General features: G+C 42.3%; 1 protein-coding gene across 1 annotated transcript in view; it reads right to left on the bottom strand.

Annotated features, from left to right (window-relative positions):
* Positions 1-21,828, bottom strand: part of SIM1 (SIM bHLH transcription factor 1) — a 47,725-nt gene that overhangs the window by 13,936 nt on the left and 11,961 nt on the right. Inside the window, exons 4-8 of the mRNA XM_026089601.1 lie at positions 21,618-21,726; positions 21,402-21,487; positions 19,957-20,156; positions 19,741-19,847; positions 18,728-18,875 (exon numbers count right to left, since the gene is read on the bottom strand). Of these exons, the coding sequence (XP_025945386.1) occupies positions 18,728-18,875; positions 19,741-19,847; positions 19,957-20,156; positions 21,402-21,487; positions 21,618-21,726 (650 nt within the window). The remainder of the gene's footprint in view (positions 1-18,727; positions 18,876-19,740; positions 19,848-19,956; positions 20,157-21,401; positions 21,488-21,617; positions 21,727-21,828) is intronic.

Raw genomic sequence — 21,828 nt, 5'->3', positions numbered from 1 at the left:
CAAATACCCTGCCTGCAGTAAAAGCATCTGAATATGGGTATTCGGCTTGGCTTGTTTGACAGATAAGGCTCATCTATGCATTTTGAAACCATTAATCTTTCAAGTGCTTACCCTTAGGGTTTTCATCCAGACCCCCCCTTCACTTGACAAGCAAAGCATTGAGTGCTTTGGAGCACAACTGAGTGCTACCAAATTATCATTATGTAATACAAAACATCAAAAGCAAAAAATGTCAATTAGTTTTTATGTTTAACTACTAAAGTAACATGAAGTATTATCAATAGTCCTGAAAACAGTATGGCTCTCATCCTGAGTTACACATCCCCCATGAAAACTTGATTATAAGTAGAATTAACACAGAGCCAAAACTAAGCAGATAGATGCTCACAACCTCATAGACATGAGCAGATTTTGTTTTTTGTTTATATGTTTTTATCCTACTGACTCTTTTGCCTCCCTTTCTGCTGGACAACCCATAGTATTGCATCCCTGCCATTACCTACCTATCTCAGGTGCATGCCATCCTGTAACAGGCTGCTGCTTTCTCATGTTAGTGAAAGAATTTTTAAAAATTGGAAGAAATGCCACCTCAATATTCAGACCACAATCTAATACTTCAACACCATTTGTCCACTGTTAATACCTTTTTAAGGGCTAGGCATTCAAGTTTTGTAGACTATGCTGTACATGGCTTCTAAGCTATGGGAATTTAAAGTTAAGGTTACAGATAATTTAATTTAATTTAAGATTAGGGTTAAGGGAATTGCTGTTAGGTGTTACCTTTTCAAATCCTTGCTATCACTAGGAGTTGCCTTCCCAGAATACCATGCATTAGAATAAACACTAAAAGCTGGTATTTTCAGCTAGTTGCTTAAACAGTAACATCATTAAATAAAGGATAAAAAGAAAACAAATTGAATTTCTTGCTGCTGAATGCAAAGTTTTATCTAAGAAAAAAAACACATCTGTAGTCTCCTTTCAAATGAAACACCTGGACTTTTTTGCATCACTGAGACATGATTCAATACCATCACAACCCTATCCTAGCACGGCTGCCCCTCAGAAGAGCCAAGATAGATACCAGAACACCACTAGTAACAGGCCAAGACAAATACCAGAATTATTTAAAAAAAAAAAAAAGAAAGAAAAGAAAACATGGAGGAAGGGTCCTGTGGTCTCGGTGTCAGCTGCAGAAGATATTCCATCCAGAAATGAAATCGTTTGAGTATATCCATATGTATGGTGAGGCAGAGGACTAGAGGAACCAGGGCTCCTAGTGGTACGCAAACTACAGATGGAAATTCTGTCAACTTCCTGGAGGAATTTATGGAGCTTCCGCCAACCATGGTGCTGTAATCTCCCGATTCCTGTTCTCAGACACCTGAGTCTTCTATTATACAGCCTCAGTGATACAGTAGTACTGGATCTCATATTCTACATGTAATTCAAACAAAGGTGATGGATACAAGCCCCTTCCATCAAGGTCCTCACCTTCAGGATCCCACAGGGATCCATGTAATCTACATCTATCTACATGAGACTGCTGAGAGAGAGAGTGATATGGCATGTGTTCAATTGCTAACAGTATGTTGCTGACAGTCTACTATTTATCTCATTTTCTGATGCAACTATCATCACTATAAAACATCAGAATAACTACAGGAAATTAGCTCTTAAATGAAGAACAGATGGATCAAACTGAATCCAGACAAGACCAAAGTGATGCTTCTTTGCAAAGGGAAACACATTGAAGACCTCCACCTTTTTATGATGGGAAACAGCCATTCTTTCCTCAGTTGCATGGAAATTCAAGGTCCTCTTTGACTCCTCAAAAAACCTGGATGCATATGCTTTTGGTAGCATATGCTTCCAAATACATATTATTTCTCTTCTAGCTTGTCCCTTCCTCCCAGACRAGAATATGGCCAGTATGGTCAATGTATCAGTCACCTACAGACTGGATTACCCTATTTCATTGTAAGTGAAAGGAAACAAGAAGATGAAGCACAAACTCTAATTGCTACAAAATGCTGTTTCCCATTTTCTTCTCAGATCTAACTCCTGGAAGCATTTCTACCCCATGCCCTGTTTCTGGCTCTTCCAGTGCCCATTATAAACACAAAATATAGAATGTGAAACACAGTGGCCACAGTTTGCCTAATGACATTTTCAGGAAGAGATAAAGGTTGATTAACAGGTAGACCAGGAAAAAAACAGTGAAGGAGCCTCAGAATACCACAAATTTTGTATTTTCAACAAACAACAGAAGCATGCACAAACATAGCAATTGAGCCTGTGGAAAGACCTCACCAAGAAACAGAGAAAATGACAGAGATTTTATACAGCCTTGTTGGAAGAAAAAAGATGAGGAGAGAGTGAGTCATTAGTACTAGAAATAATGTTGGGAACACTGGAATAAGTGACAGATGTTCTTGACACACAGTATGGCCCAAACAAACTAAAACTGTAGAGATGTGCTGGGCTTTTTATAGTTGTGTTTCTTGGAGTGATGGGGGGCTGTTTGGGATTACTTTAATCAAAATCTAGAAACTAAAGCAAGAACATTACAGAGCTAATGGCACAAATAGTTTTGAAGATATTAAAATTCCCTGTTTAGAGACGGTATTGGCCATGGAACAGAAGAGAACTTAAGTTCTGAAAAATGCTTTCAAATAGCAAGAGCGGCTGAACAGGATGTATCCAGTGGAAGGAGTAAAATAATGATATCCATTAGTGAAGAATAAATATCCAGATTCAACCAAAAAAGCCTAAGGAGGAGGACAGACAGACTCAAGAATAGTTATTCTTGTATATGTATGATCATAAGCAGCATAAGCAGCAACCTTCAATGAAAAAGAAAAAAAATGCTCAGCTCATGGAAAACTCTGCAAAAGGCCTAAGGAAAAGCTCCTTTTCACCTCTTAATGCCACAACATGCCAGAAGGAAGAATAAGCCACATATGCAGTGACTGAGTGACAGATACCCAATGAAGAGACAGATATTTATAGTGTATCTTGTTGCATCAAAAAACACTAAATTTAGACACCTTAAAGAAGACTCACAGAAATTCAATTTTCATACATGGAGTTATGGCATTAGATTAGTAATGTATTTCAGTTCAGTCTTTCCAGCAGCAATCAAAACACCAATATATGATGGGAAACAGAACTTACTCTTATTCTCAAATCTCTCTCAATTGATAGTTTGAACAATATGTAATGATCATATTTTCACTGGAAATCATAGCAAATAAAAGATAAAAAGGCATCAAATGGATGTCTAATGCTGACAAACACTGGATAACCTATACCTATATCATTCATTACACATATTAAGGTAATTATTAATGTAGTACAAGCTGAATGTAAAAGCTTTAGGTCATCTAAATGCAACAAGTTCCTACATCTTAAGTACAATCATTCACACAACTAACGAAAATTAGAAAGCATTGCTCCATACAAAAGAAAGCAAGGTGTAATTTTAATTGGTTGCACTATTATTTCTATTGAACTCGTAATATATATTCATCATTTCCTCTAGTTATACATGAAAAATTTTTGAAAAGAGAATTCTTAATGCTTTCTGCCTTTATTTTGGTTAATGATCAAAAAATTATTTTGATCAGATTTTCTGACTGTCTACACAGACTAATGAACAGAAATCATGAGATTAAACTGAAAGTGTTACTGTCATTAATGTTCAGTCTATTTCACTGAGTTCCTGCAATTAGTTAAAAACAGCCATGAAGGTGGTAAAAGTCTGGCACTTCCTCATGCATGTCTGACCACAATACTGCAATATATCAWTCCTCTACTTTTAAACAATGCCTGCAACTTTTAACATTTTCACACTCCAGCTCATGCAATGTTAACAGAGCTCCATTCAGCAGATGAACGAAAAGAGAACAGATTCTGGCTGTTTGTCATCTTCATGACTTTCTAAATCAGCAGATGGTACAACAAAACAGACAGTTTCCTCATCTGCTGTGTCCTCTGTTCATGTACAATGTGTCTCAGAAATGTTTACAGAGGCCTCGGTCTGCTCACGAGACTTGTCAGGAGGAGTGTACGCAATCCCCTTAGCATCTTCCAGAACTGGTCACAACGAGGAGGTTTCCCTTAGCTTGTACAAGAAGCTAAATGTCAGGACACTAGCTTGAAGTGAAAAAAAAATGTTAAACCTCACTGCTTGTTATGAAACTGCACTGACGTCCAGTTGTGTGACCTCAGAGATACTCTGTCTCAGTTTTTCCATCAGTAATTGGGATGATGATAGTGATCCTCTTTCTGAAAATTTCTTGATTGAAAAGTCCCATATAGCCTGACCTACTACTCACGAAAGTAATTGGAAAGACTCTCCAGAAAGTATTTGTTTATCCTTAACACTCTTAATGTTAACCAATGCATCTATTTGGAGAACTATGAGATCTGTATATTGGATCCCTTCATTGAGTTCTGGGCACCTATTTATCCCCATAAATAGCATAAGCAATAGTAGCTGTTTACATCTTGTTGAGTCAAAGTTTATGACTCCTCCGACTATGAGATTCACATACATGGTATCATGTTTCTGTATTTGCTTTTAAAAACAGAGCAATCCAAACCAGAAAGCTTAATTAAATCATTTGATACATTCAGGAAAATTGAAGCATGAAGTTTCCTATACAGACCATTTACCATAGATGCCTGAGGAGATTTTCTAACAGCTACTGTCGGAGAGATTTTATATATTCCCTGATTGGCTTCTTGTCTGAGAGTGCAGTCATTTAACTGTCAGTTGGGGTTAAATAAAACATTCTGGCTTCTAGATAATCATGGTGCAGCAGAGTTTTCAGCAGTCTGAAGGTACAGTCTGTCATTCCCAACCACATGTCTRACCATCTCTGGGGTCCTGTGGTTCCCTGTATTTACCTTTACTGTATTTACTAGATTCGCTTGACTAAAATGTGCTCTAGGGATTTATTATTCTTTGTAAATAAAATGCCTAAGATATCCTAGGCTAATTATATATATAAAGATAATGATCATCTTTAGTTACATATAACACTGAGAAAAATGCTTTAAATAAACTAAATAAAATATGATGACCTGAGTTTAATTCTATAACATGCATTTATACAGAGAACACTTTATTCCAAATGTAAGGTGCCTAGAAAGACAACTGGCTAGAAGTCATGTCTGGTACAAATTCAGTGACTCAAGCTAAATGGAGCAATGTATTTGACAGCAGTTTACAAAGGTTTATGTATATTAGAATATGTCTGAAAAAGAAGAAATTTGGATTAGAGAGGTATAGCCTGAAACGCCTTTTTTAAAAGTATCCAAAGTATTCTAACATGTATTTGGATGGCCACCATAAGAAAGAAGCCTAGTGCAATGTTTTATCTGAGGGCAAGTTTAACCTTGCAGAACTCCATGGCTCAAGTCCACACTGCTACCTTTGATTAAACCACTGTATTGATTTCTTTGTAATCATTTTGGGTTTTTCACTACTTTAAATTTGTATATATATTCACAATAAAATTTCTGAATAAACTAAAGGCTCATTAAAGGAGACTTTTAAAAGTCTAATTTTTTTCTTCCTTAAAACTACTCCTTTTCAACCATTCCGTCAAATACAATCTCACTTCAGTGTACCTGCATATATATGTACACAGTACTCCTTTTAGAATTAATGTTGCACAAACATAAGTTTTCACATATTCACATAAGACTATTCCCATTTCACAGAAAACCAGGCTGACAACAGTGCAACAGACTACTGTTATACTGCGTAGACTTTTCTATCTCATTCTTCTTACATTGTCATATGTTAAAAAATAATACCTTGAATACTACAGACACCTTTAAGACACTGACCTAGTAGCCTGGTGATTTGGATTCAGTTCTCAACTCTCCCGCAGATTATTGTCACACTGGGCAAATCATATATCATGGGATTTTTGAAAGCACTCAGGCCTTGCCTGAGCTTACCCTCAAGGCAGCCAATGGGACTTTAGTTTGTGTAGGGTCAAATTTAACTCAGCACTGATCACTTCTCAGAATCCCTACCTTAATCTATCTGAATTTCAGCTCTAAAAAATGAGGATAACAACATTTTCTCATAGGAACACTTCTTTCATGGAGCATCTTTGCCCATCTCACCTATTAAACTTAAGCTTTTTCTAAAAAGGGATAGTCTCTCACTGTCAATGCATATGGTAGCTAATGTTGCTAAACTGTATCTCAGCTGCAGCCTCTAGCTACACCTCTGCCATAAATAACAAGAAATAGATTTCCGGAGACCGGTTGTCATGTCACTATTGATGCAAAGCATGTTTTGTATTATTTCAGAATCTTCATGTATTAAACCTAAATGTTTTTAAATATGTCCTATACCATTTATCCTTGATTAAACCTGTTGTAGATGGTTAATCATTAATGATTTCTTTACAGTTGCTGTGCAAACAGTTCATTCATGCCTATGACATATCAAATTTCACAGATGTGTTCTTTAATTGGATTCATTTATTTCTAATCTGCTTAAGCCTTCACTACTGTAATGCTTGACTAACACTACATTAAACTCACTTATTTAAACTGCTAAAATAAATTTGAGATGTATTCTATGAATAAAAATACTTGATTGAATACATGTAATACCACTGTTATTGTATACCTAACCACRCAGAAATTATTAGAAGTAACACACTAGATAGGTATATATTATGCTTGGACAAAAAGATTTAAGAGCAGTTGCTTCTGACTTTTTGGCAGAGATTATCAATAACAGATTCCTAAATCCTAAAGATTCCCACTGCACATTCAGGTATGCAATAAGGAGCACCAAAAGGAACTCCCTATAATTTCCATGAAAGATGTTAGGTGTTTTTACTTTAAAATCCAGGCATTCCTTTAAGGATGAGACCCTCATACCAGCTCTGTCCTTTCATTGCAAGTAAAAGGGCTGAAATGGCCAAGCAGGTTTAAAGAGGGTTTGATTATTTTATCTTTTTTATGTGGGTAACAGCAACTGGAAACATGGCACAAACTGGATAGTGGTCACAGTTCTGGGTCTTTAGGAGCTACAAAAGACAATTATGTAGCTATGAACTTTGATTTATTAGCGGCACATACGACACTCTCCTCCATGGTACTTAAGTATGATCTTTAAAAACTAATTTCAGTTTCCTGTTTCCACTAGTTAGCATCTTTAAACTCCATTTTGGTGAAGAACCCTCTAATTTATGTTTCATGTTTACCACTGAGAAATTTCACAAAAGAAGGATGCACCACATTGCAGAGAGGTCACTGATTACACAGACTGGCCTGTGTGCAAGAAAGTGCACATCATCATGCCCATGTACTAACCACTCCTACACTGAAATCTCAGATATTGTATGCTCTTATCACCCCATCTGGAAACCTGAAGAAGCTCAGAGTGGGACAGCAAGGGTGGTGGGCTTGGAAGAGCTTCTCTATGAGGAAGAGGTAAGTAGACTCATTAGGCTGAAAAAGAAATGACTAGGGGAACAAAATACGATCTGTAAATTATGAGTGGCACAGTGAAAGTGAGCAGGAAACAATTGTTTACCTGTTTCTTCTAACAGAAGTATGGGCTATTAAAAAAACTAAAAGGTCTTAGGTTCATAACAAACAAAAGGAAGCCTTTCTTACCATATTTACTTAAGCTACTCCTTGCTAAAAGCATGCGTGGTTTCAAAAAGTAAGCAGATAAATTCATGGAGAAGAAAAACAATGAACATTTCCAGCTAATGAATTCAAAGATCTCACCTACGTCTAGGAAGTCCTTTGAACTTCTTGAAGACTAGGATAATGTACTGGGGAAGCTTTATTGCATATTGTTCTATTTTTAAACTCTTTCCAAAGTATTTGCTATGGTCACTATCCGTGTGTGTCTGATCCCGTGTGGCTATTCTTATGTTACGCTGTACACCACAGTAGTTTAGCAATTTCATGCTTGAGTTCCTTTAAAACAGTGCAGTGAATAGTGGTCCTGACAATCTGTTGTTATTAATTTCAACAACTTGTAAAAGTTACATTACTGATATTTTAGATTTGATCATATCCTCCATGTACTCCATAATTAAAGGTTTTGTTGTGAGAACCCAAGATCCTAAGGTGAAAACTTACTTAAAAAAAATTAGCTAGCTTTTCTGTGATGATTTTGTCTTCTTTGAGAAGGATTATATCTTGCAGTTGACCCTACAGACTTTCTGATAAACTACCTGATCTGAGAATAGTTTTTCTGAGAGAAATGGTGTTCTTGAAAAATGGTTTATTATTAGTTCTATTAGTTCCTCCTTGAAAAATTTCCTTTATTCCAAGTTTCCTTAATTTCTAGTGACTCTAAATTTCTCTTCCCAGTTGTATTTTCTGATCTACAGAGACTTCTCTTTTCTGTCTTCCAACTAACTGCTTGAATTTTGCTTCTAGAATCTCACTCCCGTCCATCTTTATGTCTGTGTATGTGCACCACAGGCACCAGTTCCTTTCCAGCATTCTCCAAGAGACTGCCTAGACACCATGTGAAGCCCACACCTTTAATATCCAGCAGTTAAAGTCACCATGTAGTTCTCACAAACCCAGCTATTTGTATGCCTCATGACATATTTCTCCATCATTCTAGCCAGCTTTTTCTAAACAGGTGGACCCCATGGTAAAGAAGCATATTGAGTCCAAGAGGATTCATGACATCCATCTGGTGAAGAGGTCACATTTACAGTAGATTATTTTTGTTTTCATCAGATTAGTCCTTTCTTGTCATAAAACTTTTACCCTCTTCAGTTAAAGCGGGATTTTTCTACAATATCCCTGAAATTTTTTTCAATTAACTTGTCTAGAGTTCCTCAGTTTTAGCCAAGGACAGTACTTTGTCCCTGAGGGTCATTATCTGCCATCTGCTCACAAGGCAAGCAACCATGATATGACACTTAATAAATGCTTTTCTACTGAATATTGTTTTCCTTGATTTTTAGAGGAGGTAAGAAAAGAGGGAGAGGAAAGGGAAGGAAGAAGAACAAAGCCTTGTATGCTTTTTTTGTCACTTGGTGAAAATGGCTTTTGGGTTTTTTGCAAATTAATCTATTCTGGTTTCTCATTTCATTATTTGTACCTGAGTTAGAGTGCCTGCTAGCTTTTCCCCACCCACAGCCAAACCTCTACCGCAGCCTAATCCCATTCCTATGATGGGTGCCCTTGGCTCTAGGGCTCTTTTCACATCACACTCAGGCTCAGTCATCAAGCTTTGATGGACATATAATATATAAAGCGTATATGTTGAAAAAACAGGAGTCATAAATAGCAAGAAAAGTAGATATCATGAGGCTGTAAGATAAAGCACAATGCTCCATTTTATTTGATATTTTGATACCCACTGGGCCTCAGCATAACTTAAAGCACCATCCAACACACTATGACAGCTGACCCCACACCTTCTATAAAACACAAAAAAAGAGAATACTTTAATGGTTGGTAATGGTGTTTGACAATACTCCTAACAACAGCTCATAATTAGCACATACACAGTTCCAGAAATGCATGCCTATGATAAACACCAGCTTATGTAAATCTCCAGGGGGATGAATGGTTATAGGTAGTGAAATACTTATTTGGTACATCTAAAGTTTCTCTCCAAGTAAATAAAAATATTTTAATAAAAACATAATAACATCTAGCTACAATCTTCCTGTGCTATATAAATCTATCTTCTGAATAGTACCTTAATCYGCTTGGTCCTTGCTTCAACTAGAACAGGCAGGGACTTTGGCTGGCTTTAGCCAACCTGTTATCACTACTTCATTTGTGCGTTTATCAAGGGTTTCTGAATGCCTAGAGATGCCTCTGACCAGACTGCTTGATGTCCCCATAAAAATGGCTACAGCATACATGCAGATCAACTCTACTGCCAACCTACAGTTGTAGCTGGACTAACACTACAGTAATCTCAGCTGAACTAACCATACGCTTGATTTGGGTTTGTGCAATAAGTCCAGTATATCACATGAGGCTCACATTGCTCTTGGGGACCTGGTCTATAGCAGACAGGCAGCAACTCCAGCATGTTGCACCCGTGCAAGCAGTGCTGTACACCTTCTCTCCTATTGCTGCCTTGAATTCACTAGACATCATCATGGAAGCCCTAATAACCTATTTCCATGTGAAGTTACATGTTTGTAGTCACACAGATGTGCAGCTTCCTTTGGACTGAAGCCACATCCCCCCCCTCCCCACCCCCTTCCTGGTTTTCATAGACTAGAAAGCACTAAGGATGCTGGTTATCTTGCAGAAGATAAGACTTTTTCTTTAACTCTCCTACGCCTTGCTTAGGATCGACAAATTGTTTTGGAGAACACTGTTCAGCAGCTTGGCTGCAAAAGGGAGGAGACTATCAGGATCTTTTCCCCTAAATTCAGCCCTCATTTAAGCAAAAAATTCTCCTGGGATATGCCTTGTGAAGCAGCCATTAAAGATTATTATGTTGTTCTGTGTACAGTCTTTGGAAATAGCAAGAGAAAAATAGCATTCAATGCCTTTGGGTGGATTTCTGTTAACCAGGGCCTGAGTCAGAAGCAGGGAGAGTTTTCTGTAGCAGCAGCCTAGGGTACCAGCTGCCAAACATAGCACAGAGATGATAGAAAGCCACAGGCCAACAGGCTACTTGTGAACAGACTGCCTTCAGGGCAGGCTGTGCATGTATGCTTCCTAACCAAAAGCATAGATGCAAGAATGTTGAATACTGGATGATTTTAAAGATCTTGACTCTAGGTTATGTCAAAATATCCACACAATGCTAGGGGATATAGCCAAACTTTAGTTAACCAGGCAGTTGAGTTTGCATAGTTGCACTGAAACTTCAGCAGATAATAGCTGTTATTTTCAGCATTGCTGCCCCCAAGATTTATACACAGTGGTTTGTAGCTGAAAAACTACGGCTGTTCTTTATTAGGCCCCAATTCAACACAGTAACAAACACGTCCTTCAAGCCATCTCTATTTGGCAAAGCCAAGGAATATTCTTATTTCTAAGCGTGTGCCTAAGGGTTTTTTATTTCAAAACTGAGTTCACTAGGATATAATCACGCACTGAAAGTTATGCCTAAGCACTTTTGGAGCCAGCCATGTGCTCAAGTGCTTTAGTAAATCAGGACTTCTGTGATTTAATTGCTCTAAGTGGATGATAACAAAAGACAACAACAGGAATAAATTCTATAACTGTGTTTAAGATCATGTGATTAACTCCAGACTTCAGCCATTGCAAGCCTTCAGACGGGTCAGATTCTCTACCCTTGTTCACACAGAGCAATGCCTGCCCCCATAAATAGTGTCATCAAAGTGAATGGGGCTGCCTCTGAAGTAACCTATTGAGTACGAACATGTGTGCTGGAGCCTGGCCCACACTATAAAGTACAAAAGAGAGGTGAGGGAAGGAGAATTATGTCTTAAACAGATACTTGCCACTGTTGAATGGACAAAGGAGATTTATTTGTTAACACTTAATTTAGGCCATGTCTAAATGCCACATTTGTACATGTGTGAATAAGAACTAGCAACAACACCATAACGCAGAGGGAAGGGCTGACTTCCGAAGCAGCTTAGTAACTTATCACACCTGTTGTATGTGAAGTGACTCATGATAATTACAGTGAAACAACATGGGAATCACAGAAGTACCAAGATGCACCACAGAGCAAAGAGAGTAAGCGTGCAACAGATTAAGGAAACAGAAGCAGCACTAGCAAAATTGTAAACCTTCTTAAGGAACATGCTATTGCTCTTAGGAGAGCAGGAGCCAGTTCAGCAGGCAGTTTTGCACAGGATATTGAGAGGGTGATAGTGTGGAGGGGAATGCTTTGGTAGCAGTTCAACTGCTTGGCTTGCCTTTTCTGTGCAGCCACTAATACAATCCACAGACAGGACATAAATGTACTGTGGTAAAATCAGGGGACACTCTACCAATTGCCTTGCTTGTCTTCAGCTCTCTGAACTGCCACAGAATAAGGAACTGTAACCCATAACTCCATGGTCTATGGTATCTTCTTCTCTGCCATGTAGGAGGACCACTGGAGCTGATCCCCCAAAGGGACGCAAACATCCATCTGCTATGGTGGGTTTCACAAGCCTCAGCTGTGCCATTAAAAGCACCGAAGGGCAAAGTAAGGATAAAGCTCTAACTACCTCTCTGGGATGAACAGCTGTGCTACAGTGTATAATCCAGTGCCTCCACATAAAGTGAAGTCTGTGGCAGTTTACCTTAAACTATAAACCATGGCATTTTAGGTGTGTTTGGAGTCCCTGTAGTGGACCCTATAACTTCCATCAGTGGAGTGAGGCAGACAGCTGGAGATAGTAATTGCTTCACCCATTGCAGCTAAATCGGCTGTAGAGCATGGCTCAACCCCAGACAATCGTTTTACAAGATCTGTAACTCAGTGTTTGGAAGCACACTGAATGGGAGGATGATGAAGTGGAAAACATTTGAAGTCACACTGGTTTCTTGGAATACAGACACTCATCTGCAATACTGAATTTCATGCCATGCAAGACATCAACATGCATACTTTTAAACTAATGACTGGATATTTCTGTGGATCTAGGCTGCAGCCCTGTAATCCTTACTCTAGCAAATAAAACTTTCTTCGTATGAGCAATGATTGTAGACTCTGGCCAACAGTTTTAGTGCCTTGGCCATTATAGTCACCTGGTTTAAATACAAGCATAGAAATTTGGAGTGAATTTAAAAAAATGGTAGCTAAGAAAGCATCTACATGAACAAAGAAGAACTGGAGAAGCGTATTGTAGACATCTGTAAAGTCCTGCCTCCTATTTGCAAGAAATATATAAACAGTGTTGCAAGGAGACACATCTGTAATAAAAACTAGGGGTGAACAAACAGAATACTGCACCGAGTAGTTCAAGAGGAATACTTTTATACTTTTTTTCTTTGAGGCATATGCTTTCAAAGTGTTGTGATTGATTAAAACAATTCCATTATATATTTACATCAGTAATCAAATCATGTGAATGATGGAAGGCTTTCCAGTCTTAGGAAAAGTACACTTTTAGTAGTAGATTGAACAGACAAGGTGGGACCTGGGCCTGTGCACAGTTAAGCAAGTGGCAGAACTCCCAGTTAATACAGAGAAATATAAAGGAAATGCAGCAGTACAAATGTTTTTTTTCTATCATTTCTAATTATTTAAGGGAAAATACAATGTCTAATTAAAGTCTCTAAGCCTGATTTCAAGTGTTAGGGTTAGATAGCTAAGTTTGCTCATGTAAGTAGCTCCATTGATAATATGAGTAAGGGTATGCAGAATTACTTCTGCAAGTAATAACTTTCCCAGTGTATTCGCTATCCTACACACACCATGACACACTTGAGAGATACGAGAGAACAAGTATCTACCTCTGACTGAGGAGAGGACTCTGGAGCCGTTACACATAGATCAATTTGAGAGAAACGCTAAAGAAAGCTGGGCCTACAGGTATGGAAGTCTAGTTTAGTCTCCTATTAACTAGGAAGAAAAAGAGGTGGGACCTGGTCTCCYGCAGACAGACCAAAAAGAGGATGTTTATGGAGAGCTCTGGAAATATTTCATTGTGTCTATCCAAAGATCCGGGGAGAGCCTTGTTTCCACCTGACACATAACTTCCACTAAAGCCTGCTTACTATGACAGTGGAGGAATATTTTCAAAGTCTGACCCATCACACAGAGTGATATCACATTGGTTATACAGTTATTTTAAATCTGGTAGTACACAAGGCTATAAATAGTAATAAAGTTAAAGACGAAGTGTGCAGATACAATTAATCAATCAATTAATCAATTAATTAATCAATTTACTCTAAATTACATTTACTACATCATTAAGCAAAATATTTGTCAATATGGCAGTTATTTATGAAATAATCTTTCAAGCAAATTGCATACTTCAGTTTGTGCTTCTAATCAGCCAGTTACATAATAGTGTGAAGAGGGTAACTGGAACTTTTATATACTATATCCTCAGAAGAGACATTAGTCACAATTAAGTATTTAATCCATCTTATCTGTATATGTTATCGTTATTACTATTCTTTTAAATGATAAAGAAAAACTAAATGTATATAGAAAAGCTTCCCTTGCTTTCTCTGAGGACAAATTATTGTAATATTTGCTTATGCTCAAAAAGTCAAAGAATGTGCACTTTGCATTATCTATTTGTTTAAAAGGAGATTGTCTGCAATCTAAATATAAACGCAAGTTCAGCAGTTGCATTCTCTAATAATTAACTCATACTTGAGTCTCTTTATGTGATAAACATGAACGGCTAATAATCAATAATATGGCAACAGTGTGTACAGAACAAACAAGAAAAGAAAAAAATATTCTCTGTCTGTACTCACATATGCCAAGCGAAATGCAAAAGAAAAGCAAATCTGTGTGCTTTAAAGCTGCAATGCTTAATGGTCATTCATATTAATTTTTGACACACTGCCATTACACAAAAAATAACCTTGCTAAAACACCCTTGCCACCATACTCTATTTACCTCAGTATTTATACTTATTAAAAACATTTGTTCTCAGTCCTGGAATTTACCCTCTCAAAGCTTGGGATTTATGGATGATGGAAATGGCCTCCTTTATATATGCGCGTGCGTGTGTGTGTGTGCATGTGTGCATACACATACACATATGCTTTAAAGTATACATATATATATACACACTACATGAAGTGTGTGTCTGTGTGTGTATACACACATATATATATTCTTAATGGAGTGGACTTTTTATTACCTTCTGCATAAACCATGTCTTGTTCTTTCTGTTTTTCTCATCTACACTTGTCCAGGGGGGCGGGCAGCTACAAGCCAAGGGATACAAGCTCTTGCTGCTCAACTCGCACTGACACTGGCCCACCAGCCCAGGCAGACACTTGTGCCACTCAGTACCTCTCCTTTCTAAAATATCAGAGCTCACTCCAGTTCTTCCAAACAGTGAGAAAAAAACCCTTACACCACAAGGAAACCAAAAAGCTTTCTGAGCCTTTCCCTGGGTGAAGAAGTACCGTGCGAGGTGACCAGGGGCCCACTTCTTCAACACTCTCAAAAATCTGTGCAGTATCTTCCAAATATCTTATTATTTTCACCCAGATTTAGTGAAAAAGACCAGCATTCCCTATTTTCAAAGGAACCTTTAGCGAGGGGCATCCCACCTTTCAGGCTCCACCACAGACATGGCTCTTTATTATTTCAAACATAAAAACACTGGTTTGCACATCCCTTGCTTTCTCTATGGAAGTCGAAAGACTTCCATACACAAGAGTAGATATTCAAAGAACAAGAAGTGCCCATCTTTGCTTTTTTGTGAGCACATTTTTCCTAGCTAGACAATAACTGGCAAACCTGTGTCTCTGCCAAGAACCGCATCTGCACAAGTGGCTCCTCCATATATCAGATACTGTATAAAGTGTGGAAGGAGCCCACAGCATACACTCATACATCTCAGCTGTTCCTAGTTTAGTAGAATAATCCAATGTCATCCTTAAGGAACTTTAGTAGTTGCAGGATATATATTTGAATAAAGAGTATTAAACATTTGCAGACTTTGAGTGCTACAGGACCTTTATTCGGCTTTCCTGGAGGGGAGCTTTCCTTGTAACAGAGGCAAACGCCAAGTCCCCACAACCTCTCCTTTTCCCCTACATTTTCACCACCTACCTTCCTCATTTGAGTGACAACGTGTTGACCCTGATTTGTCATTAAGACAATTAACCCCACTCTGAGCACGGGAGCTCAGCACCCCCCACCCCGCTCTCCTAAGGGGAACCTCTCCCTTGCAACAGCTTTCCTTCACCCCAGGTTATCCATTTTGGACACTAGCTAGATCTCACTTTTAAAAGCCAGCCATTTATCCACTTGCCAAATCCCCGATTCATGGCAGAACCTGATCTCATTTATTTTCCGAATGGCTAGCAGGCTAGCTGCAGGTTAAATATAAAAATAAYAAAGAGGCAGCTGAGGCTACGCCTGGCCCCTGGACTTGGCGCAGTTATTACCTAGTGGTAGCGCTGCCGCAGAAGAAAGCAGGACACAATCTGTTGCTCTGCAGTGCACTAACAAAGAGAGTCAGGCTGGATTAGACCTCGAGGACCTGAACATACCAAAACTAGATTTTAGGGTAGTCGTGGTGCCTCCGAAGCCTGCATTTCAGCCGCCCACAGCATATGCCAGCTGCAGCAGCCTATAATAGACCTCGCAGCATTTACCAGCTGCCTTTTAGCTCTCCTGGCTCCTTGCGTGCCCTCTGCCCGTGCTCGCACTCGAGGCAATTAAGCACAGAGCAGGAGGGGAGTCTCACACCGACCCATAACAGAGTCGCTCCGTAGGGTAACCCGCTCCTCTAAGGAAAATCTTGGAAGAACAAATACAGCTCTCCTACATGCCAGTCTGCTGAAAACCGGTCTAAATATAAACTTGTTTTTAAAATCCATWTAAATGCCTAGATAAGCTGTCCGCAGCGAAAATACAGGAAAGCAGCGGAGACGGAAGAATCGCGCTGTTTCTGCCCCGATGACGCTCCCGTTGCTGCGGCAGGAGGCGGCGCGGGCCGTGCGGGGGCCGGGGAGCCCCGCCGCCGAGGGATCCCCGCCCGGCCCCGGCACCCCGGGCCGCCCCGTCCCCTGCGGCCGGGCCGCGGCGGGTTCCCGGCGCCGCCACCCCCGAGCCGCGCGGCGCCTGGTGGCCACCTTGCGCCGGTCACTAGCCACCGAGGCAACTGCGTGCAGCCCGAGGTTGCTCATGATGTACAACCCGTGTCGCTGCTGGCAAGCAGCCCCCAGGGTTTCGTCCGCCTGGCTCCAGCAGGAGCAGGACCCGCTCTCCTTGCTTTGCTCGCGAAGCACCGGCCCTGAGAGCTGGTGCTCTGGTGGGCACCCCGGCAAGCAGAGGACAGACCGAGCTGGATCCCCAGCTGGCATTAAACTGATCCGCTGGGAGGCTTCATTCCCGGTCGGGTCATTTAAGGTGGAGTTCCGTGATTAACATTCACTGTTTTGGAATTAAAGCGGGCAGAAGTGACCGTTAATCTCAGGTGGTCGTAGGAAATCAAGCAGAGTTTCTGATGGAAAACCACTCTGCCATGCTCGTTGCTTTGGGGTTCTTTTTTCTTAGCGTTACGACACACTGATTGTACTACTCCGTCACTGCAGTGCCTTATTCACCTTAGGCAAGTGCTCGCGCTTAACTGAGAAGAGTAACACCGAGAAATAGAAAGAGGGACGTATAGAGGAAATAGACATGTATGGAATAGCTGGAATAGAGGCGATGGGTACATTCCTCTGCTAATCCACAGCCTTGCGGTTGCTGGGTATTGCCTCAACACCCGCACCCCCTTTTAAGGAGAATCAAAAGGATTTTCTTTCCAAGGGAATCAGGGTTCACTCTCTACACGGGAGTGCTGTCCGAAGTGTATGTTTTTTATGCAGGTGCAATAAACACCTTTCTACTCATCTAATAGCACCATGCCTGCTATCCCCTTCACGTACTACTCATGATCACCCAGCAATGCAGGCGCTGTGATCCACATCGCCTTTCCCACCTCACYAGCGCTCTTGCATACATGACCCGGAGAGGACCAGAGCCTTTGCCTCCGCAACGAGCCACTTCAGTTTGGGAAGCCCGTCTCACACTCAGCTACCCAAACTACTGCCACCTGTGCATGCRCTAGACCCGCAAAGGCAAAATTTTTGTACTCCCACAGCAGCAGATTTAGAGAGGGGAGGGAGTGTCTCTCAAGCGTTTCCAACAGTTACTCCAGAATCAAAAAAGAACAGCAGAATAGAGGAATATTCAGCCCTAGGATCAATGAGGTACCGCCAAACTAACAGGTCTTACGATGCTAATGAAGTATCACTGCTGCCGCCAACAGCTGCTGATATGCCCAGAGAAAATACTAATAATCACAATAGCAAATACTTCAAAACAGTCTGACCAAGGTTTCCCTTCCTCACTAGGCCTGTGTTTTTCGGTTCAAACAGCATAGCTAGAGCACAACCTAGCAATCTAGAAATACAAGGTGATGTGTTAAGATGCACAGTATCTGCGCACTCACTCTGATTCATTCTTTTAATTCTGGTCTATTTTATTTTTTTTCTCTCTCTTTTTTTTTTTAAGTTTAGTTGACCCTTCTGGTCACCAACTTTCTTTGTGGTTCACTGTAAGGATCGCTCTCCAAGAACAAAAAAGAAATCTCGGAGCTTTGATAGAGACTCTGGATGAAATTAAGAACTTCAAACCCCAGATTTTTGAAAAGAAAAACAGATGTCCTGTTTGTTGAGTATAAATAACTCCGTACGTGGAAACCTTTTTTTTACGCTGCATTAAATTTTATTTAATGCTGGGTGCATTTAAACTGTAAAAAAAAAAAAAAAAAAAAAAAAAAAGTTGGGGAGGAGGGGAGGCAGCAAAGTATGTGGGTGACAAACCTCTAAATCTTTCCCCCTCGCGAAAGGGAAAGAAAGAGGCAGACGGGAAACCCTTCATCTAGATGAAAGTGCTCAATGTGTTTCCTAGCAGACCTGGTGAGCCTGCCCTGGCGAGCGCGGCAGCGAGCGGGCTCAGCGGCCCCGTTCAGCGGGAGCGGGGGAGAGGAGGGAGGCAGGCAGGGAGGGACGAGCTCCGCGCCCGGCGCGCAGCGCTCCGCGGGGGCGCCCAGGCCGGCGGCCCCCGGGGGCTTCACTTACGTGAGGACATAGTTGACGCTGACGATGCAGTGGGGCCGCGACGAGCGGCTGTTGTGCACGATGGTGGCGTAGCTCTGCACCCACACCCAGCCGCCGTGCTTGGCCAGGAAGCGGTAGTACTTGGTGGTCACCTGCCCTTTCACCAGCACTGCGGAGACAAAGCGGCGCAGAGCCTCAGCGGGGCCCGGCCCGGGCAGCCCCCCGCGGCCCCCGCGGCCCCCGCGGCGCCGGCAACCCGCTAGCATCCCCAGCGGGGACCTAAACCCCGTGGGCAAGGGCGCCGGGGACCCAGCGCGGACGGTCCCGGAGAGTGGGGCTAGTCGTTAACACGGGCTGTTCAGGGCGATTAGTGGAATATGGTGAATACACTGCAGGGTTGCACCCCCCAGCCCCAGCCCGACATACCGTCATCGAGGTTTAATTCTATAAATCTGGCTTTGGGTTTTATTTCTTCTCGTTACATTCTCCGTAAGGAAACTTATCGGAAATTAATATCCTTTTTATTCATCTATCCATGTATTAATGTCATCATGATATCAAAATAGAATAAAGAGCAGCTCTCCGGATCGGGCTCGCTATTGCAGTCAAAATTAGACGCACAGATAAGATTTGTGAGAGGTGGCGGAAGCGGAGCAAAAGATTTTGAGTTTCGCTGGCATGGCTTTTTGGAGCAAGAAAAAAGGGTTTTTCCTAACCGGAATTTGAAGTGAATTGAATGCCTGAGGTTTGTGCAGGGGAGTTCTTGTTCTATAACTGGGAGCTGAGGAGGGGAAAAAAAACCCTTCTTATTCCAGTGCTGAGCTTCTCCAACTCTCTCCTTCCTCCAACTCGGCGTGCAGTCTCTAAAGACTTGTTTCATTAAAACCTGCTGGAGGTTTTGCTTATTCTCCCCTCCAGTGAGCTGTTTTTTCCCGTTTCAACCTGCAGGTAAACCCTAACGAAACCAAAGTCCATTTGTAGAGGGAGAAGGAGAGGGTCGGGGTGCGGGGGAAGGGGCAAGAACAACTCCTTACACAAGTGATGGGCGCAACGCAGATGGAAGGTGTCACAGCCATGGACGTGGTGGTAAAGGGTCTTCTCTATCAAGTCCTGGGGCTCGTAACCTGTTAGCTCAGCTACCCTGAGAGAGACACAAGCAGCAAATACCAGTGAGTGAGAGGACAGAGGAAGAGGCCTGGGGGGAGGAGAAGGGAAGGGCTAAGTAGATTTGAAAATAACCCCAGCTCTACCTGGAATCTAAGAATATAAGCTTCATATCTAGGCTGGCCCGGAACATGAACATATTGCTGTGAAGCTTGATTTCCGTGACGGCGCTGGGCGGCAGCGAGTGGCCCACGGCGACTAAGCCAACGTTTTGGTAGCAGCCATCGAAGGGGGACATGTCCAGGCTGTACTGGCGGATCTTCAGGTACCCGCTGCAGTGGATGACCTGCCGGAGACACACGAAAGCTCAGGGCCCGCCTGGCACAGGGAGAGGGTTTGCTGCTAGCGGCATCCCCGCACTCCCGCGGGGGGACCCAGGACAGGCTCCTCCATTGCCTCCAGGTAGCGCAGATGGAATAGGCGTCTGCCCTGGACTGAGAGCTTCAGCAAATAGGCACTGCCTGTGGGATTTCTCTCTTTTCTTTTCTTTTCTTTTTTCTTTTCTTTCTTTCTTTCTTTTTTTTTTTTTTTTTTTTTTTTTTTTAATGAGAGTTCAGCACTGATCTAAGGCCCGTTAAAGTTCCACTGACTTAAGTGGTTTTTGGGCCACCTCCTAACTACACTTTTATTTTTCTTCTAAAGAGGAAAGACGCGGAAGTGCCAAGACAGTTACACTTTACAATGAAGAGTGTATGCGTGTGAGAGAAAGTTTACATGCGTGCGTATGTCACATGCGTAAGATATGTCTAGTATATGGATAGAGCAGATTCATAGCCGGAATGTATCTTTGGACGAAGATTTAGGTATGTCGCCTCAATGTATCCTTGCACATCACTGCTGTGGCTTAGGTACGTCTCCTAAATGAACGCTTGCATATCTCTGCTGTGTACTTTCGAGTTTACTTCTCTGTTACATCGTTTCTTTCTGAAGTTACTTTAGCGGATGTTTTCGTACTACGGTACCTCGTGGCACAACATCTCCGTGGGATATAGGTGACCACAGCTCTCCGTCATTGCGCAGCTGGCGCAAATGTGCAGAGGATACAAAAGCCCGGAGAAGGTAAGAGAGCGGGGGGTGTCCCGGCCGGGGCAGGGGAGCCCAGAGCAGAACTGTGTGAAACACCCCAGTAAAACCCCAGACCTGGAGAGCTGCCTCCGGAGCTGACACGCCTTACCCAATAAGGCAATAAATAAACACAACGTTTGCACTGTGTCACCTTACAGTTTCCCCAGACGCCTCGGGAACCTCAGTGGTTATGCGACGTGCGTTTTAAAAAGCAAAAATATAACAAACAAAAGCCCACGGGGAACTTGACGGTCGCTCGGTTTTATGGTTTGCGCTCGTTAACCTGAAACTCTGAGAAAAATTCCGGGTCTGAGCCATGTGAAAGAGTACCGGGTTGGGGCAGCCGCCGCGAGTAGAGCGCCCCGGTCGCGGCGCACGGCCTGCGTGCTCGGCGCTGCAGGGAGGGACAGGGCGCGCGGGGGCTGCGAGGCTCTGCGCGCACGGCCGCGGCTTCCCGAGCACGCACCTTGTAGCCGCCGCAGGTCAGGCCCGCGTTCCTCTTGGCCAAAACGCACTTCATCCGCAGGAAAAAGGACCGCTCGATCTCGTACTCTGCGAGGAGGCAAAGGCAGAGCGGGGCGGTGAGCCGCGGCCATCGCCGCCCGTGCGCACTCCCGTCTGCAGCCGCGCAGGCCAAGCGGGGCGGGAGGAGAGGGTGGGAGGGGAGCGGGCTGTATTTTACCCTGCACAAAGTGAGAGTGATAGGGCTGGTGGGCCGTGAGCACCGCGGTCATCTCATCGTGATCGGCGGGGTGGATGTACTCGTAAATGCTATTGCCGGTCAGCTCTACCTGCGAGAGAGGAGGAGGAGGAGGAGAAGGAGGAAAAGGGGGGCACCGCCGCCGCCCGGAGCCTGCCGCCACCGGCCCCGGCCCGGGCACCGGCCCCGGCCC

Source organism: Apteryx rowi, unplaced genomic scaffold, assembly GCF_003343035.1.
Source record: "Apteryx rowi isolate R43461 unplaced genomic scaffold, aptRow1 scaffold_822, whole genome shotgun sequence".
Classification (NCBI taxonomy): Eukaryota; Metazoa; Chordata; class Aves; order Apterygiformes; family Apterygidae; genus Apteryx; species Apteryx rowi.
The sequence above is the reverse complement of the archived record's forward strand: the minus strand, read 5'-3'. Positions and strand labels throughout refer to the sequence as shown.